Here is a 15,273-nt window from a genome sequence, read left to right as displayed (position 1 = left end):
AGACAAATAATATAAATTTTTTTCGATAAATATGTGCACAAAAGTCAACCGTTAGATAGCTCGATAGTATGACATAAGAGTGCTAAGGGATAAAACAAAAGTTCAAATCTCTCCCTCAATAATACTATTCATATAATATGCACTTATGTCAGTATTATTCACGGATCCGGTTGTGAGTCTCATGCAGGAGAAATAGTGGTTTTATACTTTTAGATATGCCTAGCAAACTCGGCCCTGGGGAGCTTGTCGCCTATTCATCAAATAAATATTTATATATATATATTAAAGAAAAAAACACATTACTAATTTTTTTTTAAAAAAAAAATATATATATATATAAATTATTGGAAAACCATGTTACTATCCATTCATATGAGGCCAAAGTGTTAATGTTCTTTGTCTTCCAAGCTAAAGGACACTCCCAAATTTCTAAGACTCATCCTTCCATTGCTTGCTTCTCTTTCTCTTTCTCTTTCTCTTCATTGGAATCTCTCGTTTTCACTGAGCGGTTTTGGCGTCTTGCACTTTGCCGTGCAGCATTATCAATGGCTAGAAAGCCTCCATTTTTTCTCCGCGTTCAATAATAGCATAGCCTCCATTCATCTCCCTCTCGTTCGCACAAAGAAATCCTTAATTGGAGCTCAAAGATCTCATCTTTGTGTTTAGATGGATGTGGGATGGAGTTTCTCTTGTCTTTCTCTGTGTTCTGTGGTTCCGAGGTATGGAAAGAGGTTTGGATTTTGTTTGCTTTTGTTTATTGGTTTTTTGGGGGAGGAGAAGTATGGTGGGTTTCTTTGATGGGGAAATTGATTAAAAAATGAGAAAGATCTCTTTTTTTGTAATTTTTTGTTTGTTCTGGTTGTTTGTATGAATCTCTGTGACTGAAAGGCTGTGTTTCTTATTTTTATTTTTATTTTCTCTTTGTTTTTGTGCAGCTGTGTGAATGAATGGCGAACTTTGGTGCCCCTTTCTGTTCCTGATTTCAAGGAATTTATGATAAAAATCTAGTCTTTCTTCAAGGTTGGATGTTGATCTTGTCTCATATATTTTGCTACTTAGAATTAGGGGATTGCCATTTCTGAATCTAATGATTTGAGATATGAATCTCTTCAACCAGTGTTATCTATTGGATTCAAGAATCTGATCATAAAAACAAGGTCAGCGAAGAATTAAAGAAAAAAAAAGGAGAAATCATACTAGTAGGAATGGAAAAACAGAATAGTTTTCGTGGAGCTTTGGAGAAACTGCAGAGTTTTCGGTTGGGTGGAATGGAGAAGCAGAAGAGCTTTAAGATGAAAGGGATGGAAAAACAGAAGAGCTTCAAATTGGGTTCGGCCGATAAGCAACAGAGCTTTCGAGAGAAGAAGAATAGGGATAGTTTCGGTAAGCGGGGGGATACACCACTTCATTTGGCCGCAAGAGCTGGCAATGCAGTGAATGTGGAGAAGATTCTTGTTGAGTGTGATCAGAGTTTGTTGAATGATCTTGTGTCGAAGCAGAATCAGGACGGAGAAACAGCATTGTATGTCGCCGCCGAGAATGGTCATGAGGATGTTGCCCATGTGTTGTTGAAGGTTTCGGACATTCAGTCTGCTGCTATCAAGGCTAATAACAGCTTTGATGCTTTTCATATTGCTGTAAAGCAGGGATATTTAGGTGAGATTTTCTCCTTCATTCTTTACTGTTTTGTTGATTGAATTCGGAAAGAATATGATTGATTTGTGATTATTGGTTGTTAAATGTTATGAAATTGTTAGTTTGTTGATTATCTTATGCTTTATTTCAAGTATTTGAGAAACTTAGAATTTTGGTTTCTTTGAAGGGTGTGATTTCTGCTGTGAATTTCATGTTGAAAAATGGAGTAACACACTCTTATATTAAGTGATAGAACACTAGAAATTTATAATTGACAATGCTTTACAAAGATATCGGTTGTGCATTCTACATACAATAATAACTTTATCGGCTTGTGCATGGAAAAATCACGTTGTCACAATGCTGATTCAAGTTGGTTTAACAATGCCACAGAAGTTGTGAGGGAGCTCTTGCATGCTTTCCCTGCGCTGGCTATGACTACGAGCACATCAAATTCCACGGCTCTGGATACTGCAGCCACTCAAGGCCATGTTGAAATTGTTGATCTAATACTACAAACAGATGCTGGCCTTGTGAAGATCGCTCGAAGCAATGGCAAAACAGCTTTGCATTCTGCAGCAAGAATGGGACATGTTGGAGTGGTGAGGTCTATTTTACAGAAGGATCCAAGCATCGGTTTGAAGACTGACAAGAAAGGACAGACAGCTTTGCACATGGCAGTGAAAGGCCGGAATGTTCAAATGGTGCTGGAATTAATTAAACTCGATCCTTCAGTTATCTCTTTGGAAGATAACAAGGGAAATACGGCATTGCATATTGCCACCAGGAAGGGTCGCTCTGAGGTAAACTACAACACTCACGCTATGCAATTGCTTTATATAAATCAAAACTGTCTTCTGTGAATTGCCATTGCTATTTTCTTTGTGTATCATATCAATACACGCTGAAGAATTTGTTTGGGATATATAAGAGCAAAATTTATCATGTTAATGAGATCCTTCTGCGACATGTTTAAATAAATCATGTGGATTATAGTTTCATTAAGTCTGATTCTGAGAATTGGTGCTTAATAGTTATTTCTAAAGTATCAGTTTTGAAGATGAGATTCATGTTTATATAGAAGTCTGCTTATATGAAATCAATAACATTTCTGTCATATAGTGCAATTTTCCAATAAATTATAACTAATTCTTTGCATATCTTCATTGACTATATTCTGCAGTGCATATTTCTTTCGTCATTGCCCCGTGTTATATCAATTGCTCACATCCTCTTCAATGCAGATGGTGCAGACTTTGTTATCAATCGGGGGAATCAATGTCAATGCAGTGAACAAAGCAGGCGAAACAGCACTTGGGATTGCAGAAAAAGAATTCAATGAAGAGATCTCAGCCATTTTAAAAAAAGTCGGTGCAGTGGCATCAAAGGAACAACCTACTCCTGCCAACCCTGCAAAGCAGCTCAAGCAAACAGTAAGTGATATAAAGCATGATGTTCAGTCGCAGCTTGTAGAGACCCGCCAAACCGGAAAAAGAGTGCATAACATCAAGAAGAAAATCCAGAAGCTGCACATCGGTGGCCTGAACAATGCCATCAACTCCAACACAGTTGTTGCAGTGCTCATTGCCACGGTGGCCTTTGCAGCAATTTTCACATTACCCGGTCAGTATGTCGACTCTCCAGATGGCGATCTTACTACCGGGCAGGCAAACATAGCAAAGAATGCAGCATTTCTGATCTTCTTGGTGTCTGATGCGCTCTCACTCTTTATCTCTCTTGCTGTGGTCGTTGTTCAGACATCATTGATCGTCACGGAGCAAAAGGCAAAGAAGCTAATGGTGTTTGTGATGAACAAGTTAATGTGGTTGGCATGCTTGTTCATATCGATATCATTCATTTCGCTCTCCTATGTTGTGGTTGGCAAAAGAGACCGATGGCTCGCCTTTGCCACGACGGTCATTGGTGCATCAATCATGCTCGGAACACTCGGGTCAATGTGTTACTGCATTATCATGCATCGTATCGAGGAGAAGAACTTGAGGAACATAAGGAGAGCCTCTGCGAGCCGATCTCGATCATGGTCTATGTCGATGATGTCGGATCCGGAGATTTTGAACAGTGAGTGTAAAAGAATGTATGCGCTCTAGAATTGGTAGCATTTAGAATCCATCTACAGATACTTTGTATATAATACTAGACATGGCTATAACTGCAGAATGCTGCCCTTTCTTAATGGTTAATTAAAATAATATTGCTCCCAACTCTGATTATTGTTGGGGTTAAATATGTAAGGTTGATTCAAACCCATTTTACAAATTTAATTTATATATATATAACACAGATGTGAGAACCCAAAATTACTCATATATCAGCATAAAGTTTCACCTTTCGTATATTGATAAAAAAAATTAGATACACAAATTGTACTAAATCATTCAATCAATTTATTAGAATTTTTTTAGTTTCTTTTTTTATATTTTCTAATATTTTGGTTATATGCTTGAAAATGCTTAAGTTGTATGAACTCGGAATACTCCCACCCATCAGAATTTATAATTGAAAATATCTGATAACTAAGATTAGTAGATCAGGAATAGACGAATAACTCAATCTATTTAGCATATATGAGTATTTTATTTATATTTTAACGATGCATTGAGAGAAAGTCAAACTTTTAATCTCTCACTTTCATGTAAAAATCAAATATTTTAATTGCTTTACTAATAAACCAATGGTTTATATATATATTTGACCATTATTTGTATATTTTCTATTTTAATATATTTTTTTTTTGTTCATACGCTTTTTAGAAAAAAGCATGTATAGTTTATATATAACAAATATAAAACTGTAATTTAAACATTTTATAAGATGTATAAAACAATAACTTTTACATGTAACTCCACTTACAATATAGCTAATATAAATCAAGGTGGATGAAAAAAATAAAGAGGTAATTATACTCAAATTATTTTGCAACATTTTAACTTGCAACCAATTTGACTGTAAGTTAAAATGCTGTAAAAATATCCAAAAATATAAAAATTTATACCTATAAAATTTATTTCACAAGTAACCAAACAGTATTTTACATGTAACTCCACTTACAATACAGCTAGTTACAGCTTACTAAACAGCCCCTAAGTGAAAAAAATAAATAAATAAAAAATAAAAAATAAAAAACTTCAACTAAAATATAAAAATGTTGCAGATTGAGTAACAAATCACATATTGGCAATGTTTTTAAAACCGGACCGGATAGCGAACCGGTCTCATATTTGGGTCACGGGTCAGTCGGTTCGACCGGATGACCCGTTTTGGTCGGACCGGATGACGTCATAAATAAATAATTATCTTAAATATTATATATATGCTATATATATATATATATAATAACAAATTTTTATTATATTTTTTTAATCATAATTATATTAAATATTTATTTTAATATCATTATGATTTTTATCAAAAATAGTTGAAGATTCAAATAATTAATCTAGATAAAAGCAATAAATACAATTCCCTAAACCTTTTTATTTCTTAATCTATTAATCATAAATGGATGATGATAACTACATAAATTAAACAACTAATTAAATTACTAATTATGTGAGGATGAGACAAGGCATGAACAAAAAAATTCAAAAACAAAAACTAGAACTAAGTATGATTAATTTAATTCTCATATTTGATCATCATTCACCATTAAAAATAAAAAGTATAAAAATAAAAAATAAGTCCTAAATGATCTATACTTGTAAACAATTTACTGAGTTTTCTTTTTATTTTCTCATACCTCTAAACTCCAAAGTTCAAAAATCCAAAATAATATTTTTCGACAAATCAAGACTCGAAAAGAGTATCATGAAATCGAAGAAGAAAAAAAGCCCGATTACATGCCCTCAAGTCCTTTTCTTAAAAAAACAAAAACAAAACAAAAAGCAAAACAAAAACAAAAACAAAAACAAAAATAAAAAAATTGAAAACCGGGTTCCATCCGGTTTTTGGTCCGACTCAGCCGGTTCACCGGGTTTGGCCAGGGTTTGACCGGGTTCAAAAATTCGGTCAGCATTAATTCTAAAACCGGACCGGGCTATGGGCCGGTTCCCGGTTTTTCCGGTCCGACCGGCCGGTCCGGTCCGGTTTTCAAAACATGGTTGGAGGTGATACATTTAAATAACCCAACGCACGTGGACCAACACGTGCACACACACACGCGTCATCATTTCATCCAAACCCGATCAACGGCAGAGGTTCAATCAATCCCTATTATATTCCGCTCCATACCAAACTCACACCCTTTATTTCCCTCGCAATCCTGACCACCCATCTCGCCTTTAGATTCGCATTATCTCTTCGATTATCGTGTAATGTGCGAATCCCAAAGCATAATGAACGATCGGGATTGCCGAACAGCATGTATCGCGCAACGTTTCATCGCATTCGAGGCCCTTGTAAGCGCTTGGAAGCTCGAAAAAAGCTCTCTCTCTCTCTCGCTCTCTCGCTCTCTTTCCTCGTTTTGGGGCTCTGATGATGTTGTCGGGTGGCTTCTCCTCAAGCTCCCCGCCGTTTCTCTTGCTTCTTGACTCCTGACTTCTTCGCGATCCGTAGTTCTGTGAGTTTTTTTAGTCTTTGCTGTTTTGTGGCCATTTTTTGTGATTTTTGTGATTCTTCTTTGTGTTTTTGGTTGGTTATAGCTGTGAATCGAGGGTTTGAGGGTTTTCTGATGTAGGGTTTGGATGTGGTTTTGTTTTGTGTTGATTGAGGCTAGGGATTCGTGTTTTTGGTGGGGGCTGGGGATTTGGGGACGGGTGGTTGGGTTTGTGGTGTTTTTATGGATAGAATTGCTGATGGATTTGGAATTTTTTAGTGGGGTTGAGATTTTGGTTTGCTAAAGTTGATTGCTTGGTTGGCTTATTTCTGGCTGGGTTTGTTTGATGAGTGAAATTGATGATGGATTAGGGTTTTTGGAGGATTAGGGTTGATTTTTTTTTTTAATTTAATGAATATTTGTTCTTCTTCTCAGTGGATTGTATGATGGGTTGGCATGTTAGGGCTACAGGATTTGGTTGGTAGCTTTTTGGAATGAATTTGGGGGTTTGATTTGATCTTCTGAGTTTGAAGAAGTTACTTAATGTTTGATGAGAATGGTGATGAGACATGAGAGAATGGGAAATTGTTTGGAAGATTGAACAGTTAACATGAGCATATGCTCGAACAATCTGCTTACTCAATGGATAATATGTTATGGTAGCTTGACCCTGGCTTCTCCCCTTGTTTCTTCCTTGCGTTGCTTAGCAACAAGGGGTTTTTTGCAAGATTTTATGTATCGAATATATCCTTTAAGTTACAGCCCAATGGATTTGTAAGACTCAAAAATAAATGTAACTTGATTATTGTGGGTGAATTATGCGGACTACTGCTGACTGAATTGCTTTACTAAGTGAAATAGGACAAGACGAGAGTGTATGGCTTGTAAGTTGCTCTTTGTGGTTGATTTTGCAAGGTTGGATGAAGTGGTTTCTTTAAATGCGGCCATGCAAGGTCACTCATTCATGATGCATTTAGGTAGAGGGGCTTGTTAGGGATGATTTTTATGTCAAATATGGTTCTCTTAAGAACTAATTTTTCATTTTATTTGTTAGGTTAAATGACTTGCAGTTTATAATCTTTCAATGTGTTGTGTAGAACATCATTATCATTGCTGCCACCACCACTGTTAACATTGTTAATGCTCATTCCTGTTTGTCAGGGCTTCTCTAACATGGCTGATACACAATCAGTTGCAATACTTATTGATTCCACGACCTCAAAGATTCAACAACTGCAGCAGGCATTTGCTGAACTTGAAAGCCATAATGCTGTCTCTTTGAACTTGAAATGGAAAGAACTTGAAGAGCATTTTCATGGTCTTGAGAATTCATTAAAGACAAGATTTGTTGAGTTGCAAGACCAGGAAAAGGAATATGAAACCAAAGTAATGGAGACCCAGGAGATGTTGGAAAAGCAAGAGGCTGTGGTTGTGGCCAAGGAACAAGCTACACTGGAGCAACTACAAGGAAAAAGAGATGCGGCACTATCTGATATAGGATATGTCTTTGGCAAGTACAGGGTCCTACCCCCAGTGTCTATGAAGGATGTGAGCAATGGTGTGCCTGATACTATGATCGAGGAAAAATTAGATGTTAAGCCTGTCTCATTGAACTCAGATGAAGTAATAGTCAAAGAAGACAATAATCCTCAGTCAGAATTGATGAAGTTGTGTGAAAATATGGATTCCAAGGGTCTCCATAAGTTCATTTCAGACAATAGGAAGAATCTAGCATCGATACGTGAAGAAATCCCTATTGCTTTGAGGAATGCAGCTGATCCTTTTGCTCTGGTTTTGGATTCATTGAAAGATTTCTATTCTGGTGAGATTCTAGGGTTAGATGGGAAGAAGGATGCAAGCCTGTTGGGTCTCCGTAGGACTTGTCTCATGCTAATGGAATCCCTTGGCTCATTAATGGAAGATACTGTGTCTGATTATCCTTATAATAAAATACTTACATCAGATATTAGGCAGCAAGCAAAGCTGATTGCTAATGACTGGAAACCGAAGTTGAATGATCTTGACATTGATGCCAACAATGGTAACTCCCTAGAAGCCCATGCATTCCTTCAGCTACTGGCTACGTTTGGTATTGCTTCCGAGTTTGATGAGGGTGAGATATGTAAACTTATCCCAGCTGTTTCTAGGAGGCGCCAAACAGCTGATCTATGTCGGTCACTTGGGTTGACGCAAAAAATGCCAGGTTGGTCATGGCTTATTTTAAGCTCTTCATTTCTTGTCATACAATGGTGTGCTTATAACATTTAGTTTCCCCACTGCATATTCTTTTTGAACTAATTGACTCTGATATTTACTTCTGATGTCATAGATTTGGTTAATATGTCTTTAAATTGCCATTTGGATATGTTTATTTGTTTCCTTTTGTATATACATAAAGTACAAAAGAATTATACTATTTTTAAATTAATCCAGCCGCCTCTGGTTAAGAACCACTTTTTTTTTCCATATCTTCAGTGTCGAAATAATATCCTCATTCACACCATGTGTTTGTAGTGCCTGATCTGTTCTACTGTTCTATAGTTTATTAAGCATGTAAGACCTGTTGGTTAGTGCTAAATCACTCTTATGCTTCTCGTACTTCTGCAAATCATGACCAAGGATTTTCTTACCAAAAAAGTTGCATTTAATGTTCAGCGTCAATGATATTCTATAAGAATTATTGAATTTTCAGGTGTGATCGAAGCTCTCATCAATAGTGGAAGGCAGATTGATGCTGTTAACTTAGCATATGCATTTGACCTTACACAGCAATTTGCTCCTGTGCCTCTACTGAAAGCATATTTGAAGGAAGCAAGAAAAATTTCTCACCACAAAGCTGGCAACGCATCTCCAGGCGCACAGGTATGTGTTCTGTCAGTTACCATGTTAACCTATGTTTTATCTGTATTAAGACAGCTGACTTGATGAATTTGATCTTTTATATGTATTCAATCTAGAAACTAACCAGTCTATTATATGATTTGATTTCTTTTTCTGGTTAAAATTCTCCCAAATTGTTTGAGGATTTAAATTTGTTGTGTTCTAATTGACTTTTGTTCTCTAAGTTGTTTGGATCATGGTAGTGAGTTGGCTCTTGTATCATTGTAGTCAGACAGTTACTGTCTAAGAGCATCAGATTAACTCTCCTTATTGTTTCAGAATGAACTGAATGAGCGCGAGTTGACTGCTCTAAAAGTTGTAATCAAATGCATTGAGGACCACAAACTTGAGGAACAATACCCTGTCGACCCACTGCAGAAACGAATCATGCAGCTGGAGAAAGCCAAGGCAGACAAGAGACGGGCCGCTGAAACCGCCAAACCTCAATCCAAAAGGCCCCGTGCAAATGGCACCACCTATGCGCCCCGTGTGACGTCCATCCCAGAGAAGAGCTTCTACCGTCCACCTGATCGATACCCGTACTCTTATGACAGGCAATTTGTGTACCCAACTGAACCTCATCCACCACCACCTCTTATGGGATCAGTGTCCTACACCATCTCCCCTACTCACAGCACTTACTATGGGAATGGCTATCAGGTTCAGTACCAAACCTCTTTCATACACTAGAACGTTGAAAACACAGGTGGTTGTGATCTTTCCTAACTAGTAGCTTTTTAACCCATCTGTATCTGTCTTTGTTGTACTTTGGGTGTGCCTTTCTTTGTATCAAAAAAACTACGTTGTCATAGTTCATGTATTTCTTGTGTACTAGAAAAGTGTTGTGTATTGTGAGTGTGGAAGGCCTCTGAGCTGATCCTTTTGACACTAAGTACATATTTGTGCTCTGATATCTAATTATGATTATTATCTTCTGTTTACCCTTTTTGAGTGTTTTTTTTTTTCAATAATGTTTTTTGTTTTTGTTTTTGGGCTCAATTTTAATTCGGTGGTAGGATATGCTTTTCCCGACTTCTGGAGATGCTTGTATGTCCGATGTCTCTCTATAGGACAGCGTGACTTACTAATATGCCCCTGTAGAACTTATAGGGCTCTTTTGCATGTATGTCTTTTGAGTTTAATTAATTAATTATTATTTAATGATGAATGAGAAGCAGGTGAAAAAATTTATATTCTTTACAGCAAAAAGTTGATTTATTGTAAGTTATTTTAATGATTTAATGTAATAACTAATAATCAACTAAAATTTATAAACAATTACATTTCTTGTGGAAAATATCCGAAAGTATATTTGTAATTTAAATTGCTTTGTAAGGTTCTCATGTGATAAATCGGTTCTATATGCTTATAAGCAAATATGTGAGCCTGCATTGAGTATAGTTAAAGGATAGTTTAAATTTTAATAAAAAAATCCATTCATTATTTTCCCTTCACCTAAAATGGATAAAGAATATATATATATATATATATATATATATATAAATAGAATAAGTTCTCTGGCCAACGTTACGAACAAAATCTACACACATCTCTAGATGACATGTAATATTATTTTAATAATATTTTTGCAGAGATACACACAAATGTGATATTCAGGTAGAAAAAAAGGAAATGAAGACTTGTTTTTATAGAAAAAGGTGCTACCATTGAAATACAGGTATTATTCTATAATGGCTTCTTTAGTTTCAATAATATGAATACATGTATTATTCTTCAATGGGTCCTTTAACCCCTAAAATAAAAGAAATTGAAGTTGAAAGCAAGTGAAGATTGTAAGAGAAGGGAACCAAATGCCACAAAAATGCAAAATCGGCAAAACATCTCTCTGTTAAGTTTGATCATCAATCCAAGTAAAAGAGGGTAACAATCTTACTGAGATTTCTTGCTTCTTGGCAGGTCTCCATGAGCAATCTACTGTCATGGAATGCAAAGCAAATGACTTGCTGTACATGTGACAGTATGTCCATGTTACACAACCTGTCGGTTAATCACCAAAATAGTAACATAATCAAAAATTGGAAATACGAAATTTTCGCTGTGAATGAACAATAAAAAATATGATGTGCGATTAGTCAAAAAACTACTTCAATTGGAAGCACTGAAAAAGGTTTACAACCAATATCAGTCCCTAAACTAGGGCCTTTGCTCATTATTGTTTAGTTTGATTCCTCAACTCATCGACTTTGTTCGTTTTAGTCCCTATGAGTCTATAACATGATTGTCAACATTGCCATGACATTTAACACTGATGTGGATGAGTAGTTCATGTGTTTAATAATGTCAGCATAAGCAAACACCACAATGTTTGTTGGATAGCATTGGTCACAGTGATGGACTTAAACAAACAATGACCCCTAATTTAAGACTAATTGAGGTTTTAAACCTATTGAAAATTATTAGAAGTCTTTCTTTGTTACACAACCAGTGGGCTCATATAATGATAACATGAACAATAAAAGTCAGAAATGCAGATTTTTGGAGGAAAAAAATCTTCAATTGGAAGTACTGAAAGCATTAGGTATCATTATTATAAAATTTAAACGTTCTTTATAGACTTCTGGAGAAAGGTTTTCTTTTTCTTTTCTTAGCTTGTAGCAAAACATCATTATATATTGATTGAAATGAAGCAAAAAAGAAAAAATAGCTGACCTGCTAGCTTCACTCAAGGACAGATGATCGTTTTGGGGCTTCTCGATAACATTTTTTACCTAAAAAATGCAAGGTAGAATTGGCCAATAAAAGTAAATTGATAGCATAGTAGTATCATAGCAAATTAACGCGATTGGATCTACCGGTTCCTCGACCAGAAAGGCAGAAACTTCTAAACCGTTGTTTACACAGATAATGATGGTTGAAAAGGACAACGGAGACAGATATAAATTGCTACGACTTTGGAATATTCACTATTTCATATTACAACTTCTGAAATGGGAAATGCTTTCAAAGTGCAAAAGTTGCAGTTACTCTTTGAAAATCAAACTCAAGAAAGTAAGAAACACAATCCAAAGATCAGACAAGGTCCGAAAACTCCAAATCAGTGATGTCAGGTATTTCATAAATCTCAATGTTGAGAAATCAAAGCCATTGTATCACTCTTGCAGGGTTGCAAGTCCACGTTCAAGCATGCAGACCAAGTCGGAGACTTTGAAATACAAAAAATAAAAATAAAAAATAGAAAAATAGACGTAAACTGAAGAACACAAATTAAAACATAGTAAATGTGTACACCTACAAAGCCTAGAAAGTAGTGAAAGTATTAACCGATTTTCCAAAATGAGCAAGGACATAATGCAAACTTACTTTAGACAATAGCTCCTGGCTTTCAGGTGGTTGCATTTTCAGGCTCTGTGGCAAAATCACGGTGAGTAGCTCTGGTTGCTCAGCTCTCAAAGCACCTCTGATAACAGCTGCATTAGTCCCCGATGCTCCAGAAGTATATATGTGGTTTTTCTGCAATAAAAAAAAAAAGAAATACAATGAAAACTAAAGTGAAAACATCATACTACCAGAAATTTTGAACAAGAAATAAATGAAAGTAGTGCAGGGATTTATCATACCGTTATAACCATAGCATAACTAAGAACCTCAATAAGCTGTTGATGCATGAATCCCATATTACGTGTTCCGAAGAAGCCAATAGCTCGAGGTCCCTGCTGCTGGATTGCCAACAGTTCCTGAAGACAATGTGATCAAAGATCAAAGCTACAACAATCTCTAATCACTTTGCAAACAATATCGATCACTGCTTTCGAACATGAAAACATTTGTAGCAATAATATAATAGTCTGACAGAAAATATTAAGAATTCACTTTAAACAACAGCCAAGTAACTTTTTCACATCAAATTTATTAGATCATAACTTCAAAGTCTGAGCAATCAGATCTCATACTCAATGCAACAAAGGAATTAACAATCAAATAATATATATAAATACTCTTCAACATCAGATGAATTCCACAATTGAATTATTCACCTGAAGATAATCAAGATCAGGACTTGGCTTGTATTCTGAGACAAAAACAGTGTCTGAACCTTCAACAAGAGACTGAGATTGAGTAGGAACTTTAACCTCCTCATCAGAACCAAACACAAATGCTCCATCACCAACTCCATTCCTCCAAATTTCCTTGTGCCACTATAGCAGTACATGAAAAAAAAAAGTCCCTGGTAGTGATTCATTAGTAAAAACCAAATTTTCGGCAAAACTACAAGATTTAGATTAAAAACGACAACAAAACTGAGATTTGTTCAAAAATAGTAAACCTTGGGTTGAGAAAAAGGAATTCTCAAGCTTCCAACGCGTCCCCTGCTATTGGATGAAGCTCCAGAAGTCCAGAGAAAGTTAGGGTTCGTGGAGGCATTAATGGCGGGAGAAAGGGCCGAGCTTGGAGGCGGTGCTGGAATCCCAAGAGGAGAAGAAGAACCCATGCCTTTTTTCAATCAACACCCTGAACTTTTATCTATTCTCAAAGCCACGCCCTTTCTTCCCTTCTTTTTTTTTCTCAGAGGGAGAGAGAAATGAGAGGAAACGAAGAGATATTTTTTATTTTATTTAAAATAAAAAAACAATGTGAGTATTTGCATGTATACCCTTATAAAGTATATAATTACGTTTATACCCCACATAAAATTCATACCAACAATTTAGTATGAATATTACTAGAGTGAGCACAATTGGGTACTCAATTCGTCAATAAAGTTTTTAAAACCAAAACAAGAGTTTGGTTTTTTTAGATCCATAAAAACTAAATTGGTTTTCAACTCGGTTTAAATTGATTGGCTTGAACTAGATTAAATATCGTATATTCGAATCTAAATTTAAATTTTGTCTACTTTATAAACTTTTATTTTATTTTTGTACAACAACATTACATTAAAAAATAAATATGATAAATTTATAATTTAAAAAGGATTAAAATTCTATATTCTTTTCTATGCAATAAAAAATCATAATAAAAATAATATAAAGTCTTGATTAAAAAAAAACCAATTTTAAGAGAAGTAGTGAATCAAACCTAAAATAAATTCAAATAAAAATTACGACTTTTTGATTTAAATCTTACGACTTTTTAATTTAAGTTTTTCTCTAAATTCTAGATTTCGATGCAATTAATCATATTTATGGTAATTACAATTTTTTTTTCTATTTAGTCTTTCTTTCTGCAAAACTAATTAATGATTCACAAATAGTGGTCAGAAGATAGAAAACATAAAACCCCTCCCATCTATTTTTTTGACCTTGGTATTTTTTTTTCAATCAAAACCAAATTATATTTATTAAGATCAACTTAGAAGACATGGTTAAACTAAGTGCATCCAGTCACATGGTTAATCTGATCATTAAAAAAAACATATCCCCGTATTACCACACTAACAAAAGAGAAATACATGTTTTAAAAACTCCATTAATGCAGGGAAAGATTCTCTTTGTTTATTTTTCATTACCCAATCAACAATCTCCACTAACCATCTGACAAATGTGAATGAATAGTAGGCTTCAGTAAATCAGCATCTTCCACCTTTTTTCACTTCCATTTCAGCCAATCACCATTACTTTTCTCCTCCAATCAGCTATTTCTTACCGTTATAATGGTTCCACTACATCAAACTACCTCTGACTTTCCACCATTCCTCTCTATGCCTTCCACCAGTCATTACAGCAGTCTTCCCATTTAGTCTTCATCTTCAGTAAACCATTTCTTCATCATCTCCGCTACAATTTTTTTTCTCACTATGCATCAAGTATTTAAACACCATAATTTCTCTGATTTGCCCAAATACTTTATCTTTAATAGCTGATTTGTTCTAAGAAATTAACCCATTCCTTACCCGCTAAATTGCATAAACACTTGCAGCTAGCGTTGTTCTTCTCATCTTTGCTAGTATAGTTTTCCCACTTGCTTTCCTGGTAAACCAACTGATCTCTCTTGCCCATGTATATGGTCTTCTTTTTACATTAATTGCCCATAAGACTCTTTTCGATATTTTAATAGAGAAAAAAGTGTTTAGTCTTTTCCGTAGCAGATTGGCAGAGTGGGCATCTATCTAAGTCAATTATTTTCCATTGAAACAATCTTTCCCTTGTGAGGAGTTTCTTTTGTTACACTAGCTATAGAACAAAGGCATGCCTTGGGGCATTACTAGCTGACCAAACCATTTTTCCCAAACATATTTTCACTTGAGG

General features: G+C 35.3%; 3 protein-coding genes across 3 annotated transcripts; 2 read left to right on the top strand and 1 right to left on the bottom strand.

The window, feature by feature from the left end:
* Positions 1-396: 396 nt before the first annotated feature.
* Positions 397-3,887, top strand: LOC120261451 (ankyrin repeat-containing protein At5g02620-like). The gene is made up of 5 exons (XM_039269350.1): positions 397-719; positions 936-1,020; positions 1,118-1,656; positions 2,029-2,438; positions 2,880-3,887. Exons 3-5 carry the CDS (start codon positions 1,206-1,208, stop codon positions 3,741-3,743), a joined length of 1,725 nt encoding a protein of 574 aa, XP_039125284.1. The 5' UTR covers positions 397-719; positions 936-1,020; positions 1,118-1,205; the 3' UTR covers positions 3,744-3,887.
* Positions 3,888-6,054: 2,167 nt separating this feature from the next.
* Positions 6,055-10,008, top strand: LOC120261233 (FRIGIDA-like protein 3). Its single transcript, XM_039269029.1, has 4 exons — positions 6,055-6,211; positions 7,349-8,390; positions 8,880-9,049; positions 9,347-10,008. The coding sequence occupies exons 2-4, from the start codon at positions 7,361-7,363 to the stop codon at positions 9,755-9,757; spliced, it is 1,611 nt and encodes a 536-aa protein (XP_039124963.1). The 5' UTR covers positions 6,055-6,211; positions 7,349-7,360; the 3' UTR covers positions 9,758-10,008.
* A 704-nt stretch (positions 10,009-10,712) lies between these two features.
* Positions 10,713-13,585, bottom strand: LOC120260586. The gene is made up of 6 exons (XM_039268097.1): positions 13,353-13,585; positions 13,063-13,224; positions 12,646-12,762; positions 12,389-12,538; positions 11,738-11,796; positions 10,713-11,065 (listed from the first exon to the last, which is right to left on the bottom strand). The coding sequence occupies exons 1-6, from the start codon at positions 13,515-13,517 to the stop codon at positions 10,930-10,932; spliced, it is 789 nt and encodes a 262-aa protein (XP_039124031.1). The 5' UTR covers positions 13,518-13,585; the 3' UTR covers positions 10,713-10,929.
* Between the last annotated feature and the right edge of the window lie 1,688 nt (positions 13,586-15,273).

Source organism: Dioscorea cayenensis, chromosome 5 (assembly GCF_009730915.1).
Source record: "Dioscorea cayenensis subsp. rotundata cultivar TDr96_F1 chromosome 5, TDr96_F1_v2_PseudoChromosome.rev07_lg8_w22 25.fasta, whole genome shotgun sequence".
Taxonomy (NCBI): domain Eukaryota; kingdom Viridiplantae; phylum Streptophyta; class Magnoliopsida; order Dioscoreales; family Dioscoreaceae; genus Dioscorea; species Dioscorea cayenensis.
The sequence above is the reverse complement of the archived record's forward strand: the minus strand, read 5'-3'. Positions and strand labels throughout refer to the sequence as shown.

Coding starts and splice junctions, on each gene's coding strand:
- LOC120261451 (XM_039269350.1), top strand. CDS start 1,206: ATGGAAAAACAGAATAGTTTTCGTGGAGCTTTGGAGAAACTGCAGAGT. Junction 1,657..2,028: donor TGTAAAGCAGGGATATTTAG/GTGAGATTTTCT, acceptor ACAATGCCACAG/AAGTTGTGAGGGAGCTCTTG. Junction 2,439..2,879: donor CCAGGAAGGGTCGCTCTGAG/GTAAACTACAAC, acceptor TCTTCAATGCAG/ATGGTGCAGACTTTGTTATC.
- LOC120261233 (XM_039269029.1), top strand. CDS start 7,361: ATGGCTGATACACAATCAGTTGCAATACTTATTGATTCCACGACCTCA. Junction 8,391..8,879: donor GTTGACGCAAAAAATGCCAG/GTTGGTCATGGC, acceptor TTGAATTTTCAG/GTGTGATCGAAGCTCTCATC. Junction 9,050..9,346: donor ACGCATCTCCAGGCGCACAG/GTATGTGTTCTG, acceptor TTATTGTTTCAG/AATGAACTGAATGAGCGCGA.
- LOC120260586 (XM_039268097.1), bottom strand. CDS start 13,517: ATGGGTTCTTCTTCTCCTCTTGGGATTCCAGCACCGCCTCCAAGCTCG. Junction 13,225..13,352: donor TTCCTTTTTCTCAACCCAAG/GTTTACTATTTT, acceptor GTACTGCTATAG/TGGCACAAGGAAATTTGGAG. Junction 11,066..11,737: donor TCCTTGAGTGAAGCTAGCAG/GTCAGCTATTTT, acceptor ATTAACCGACAG/GTTGTGTAACATGGACATAC.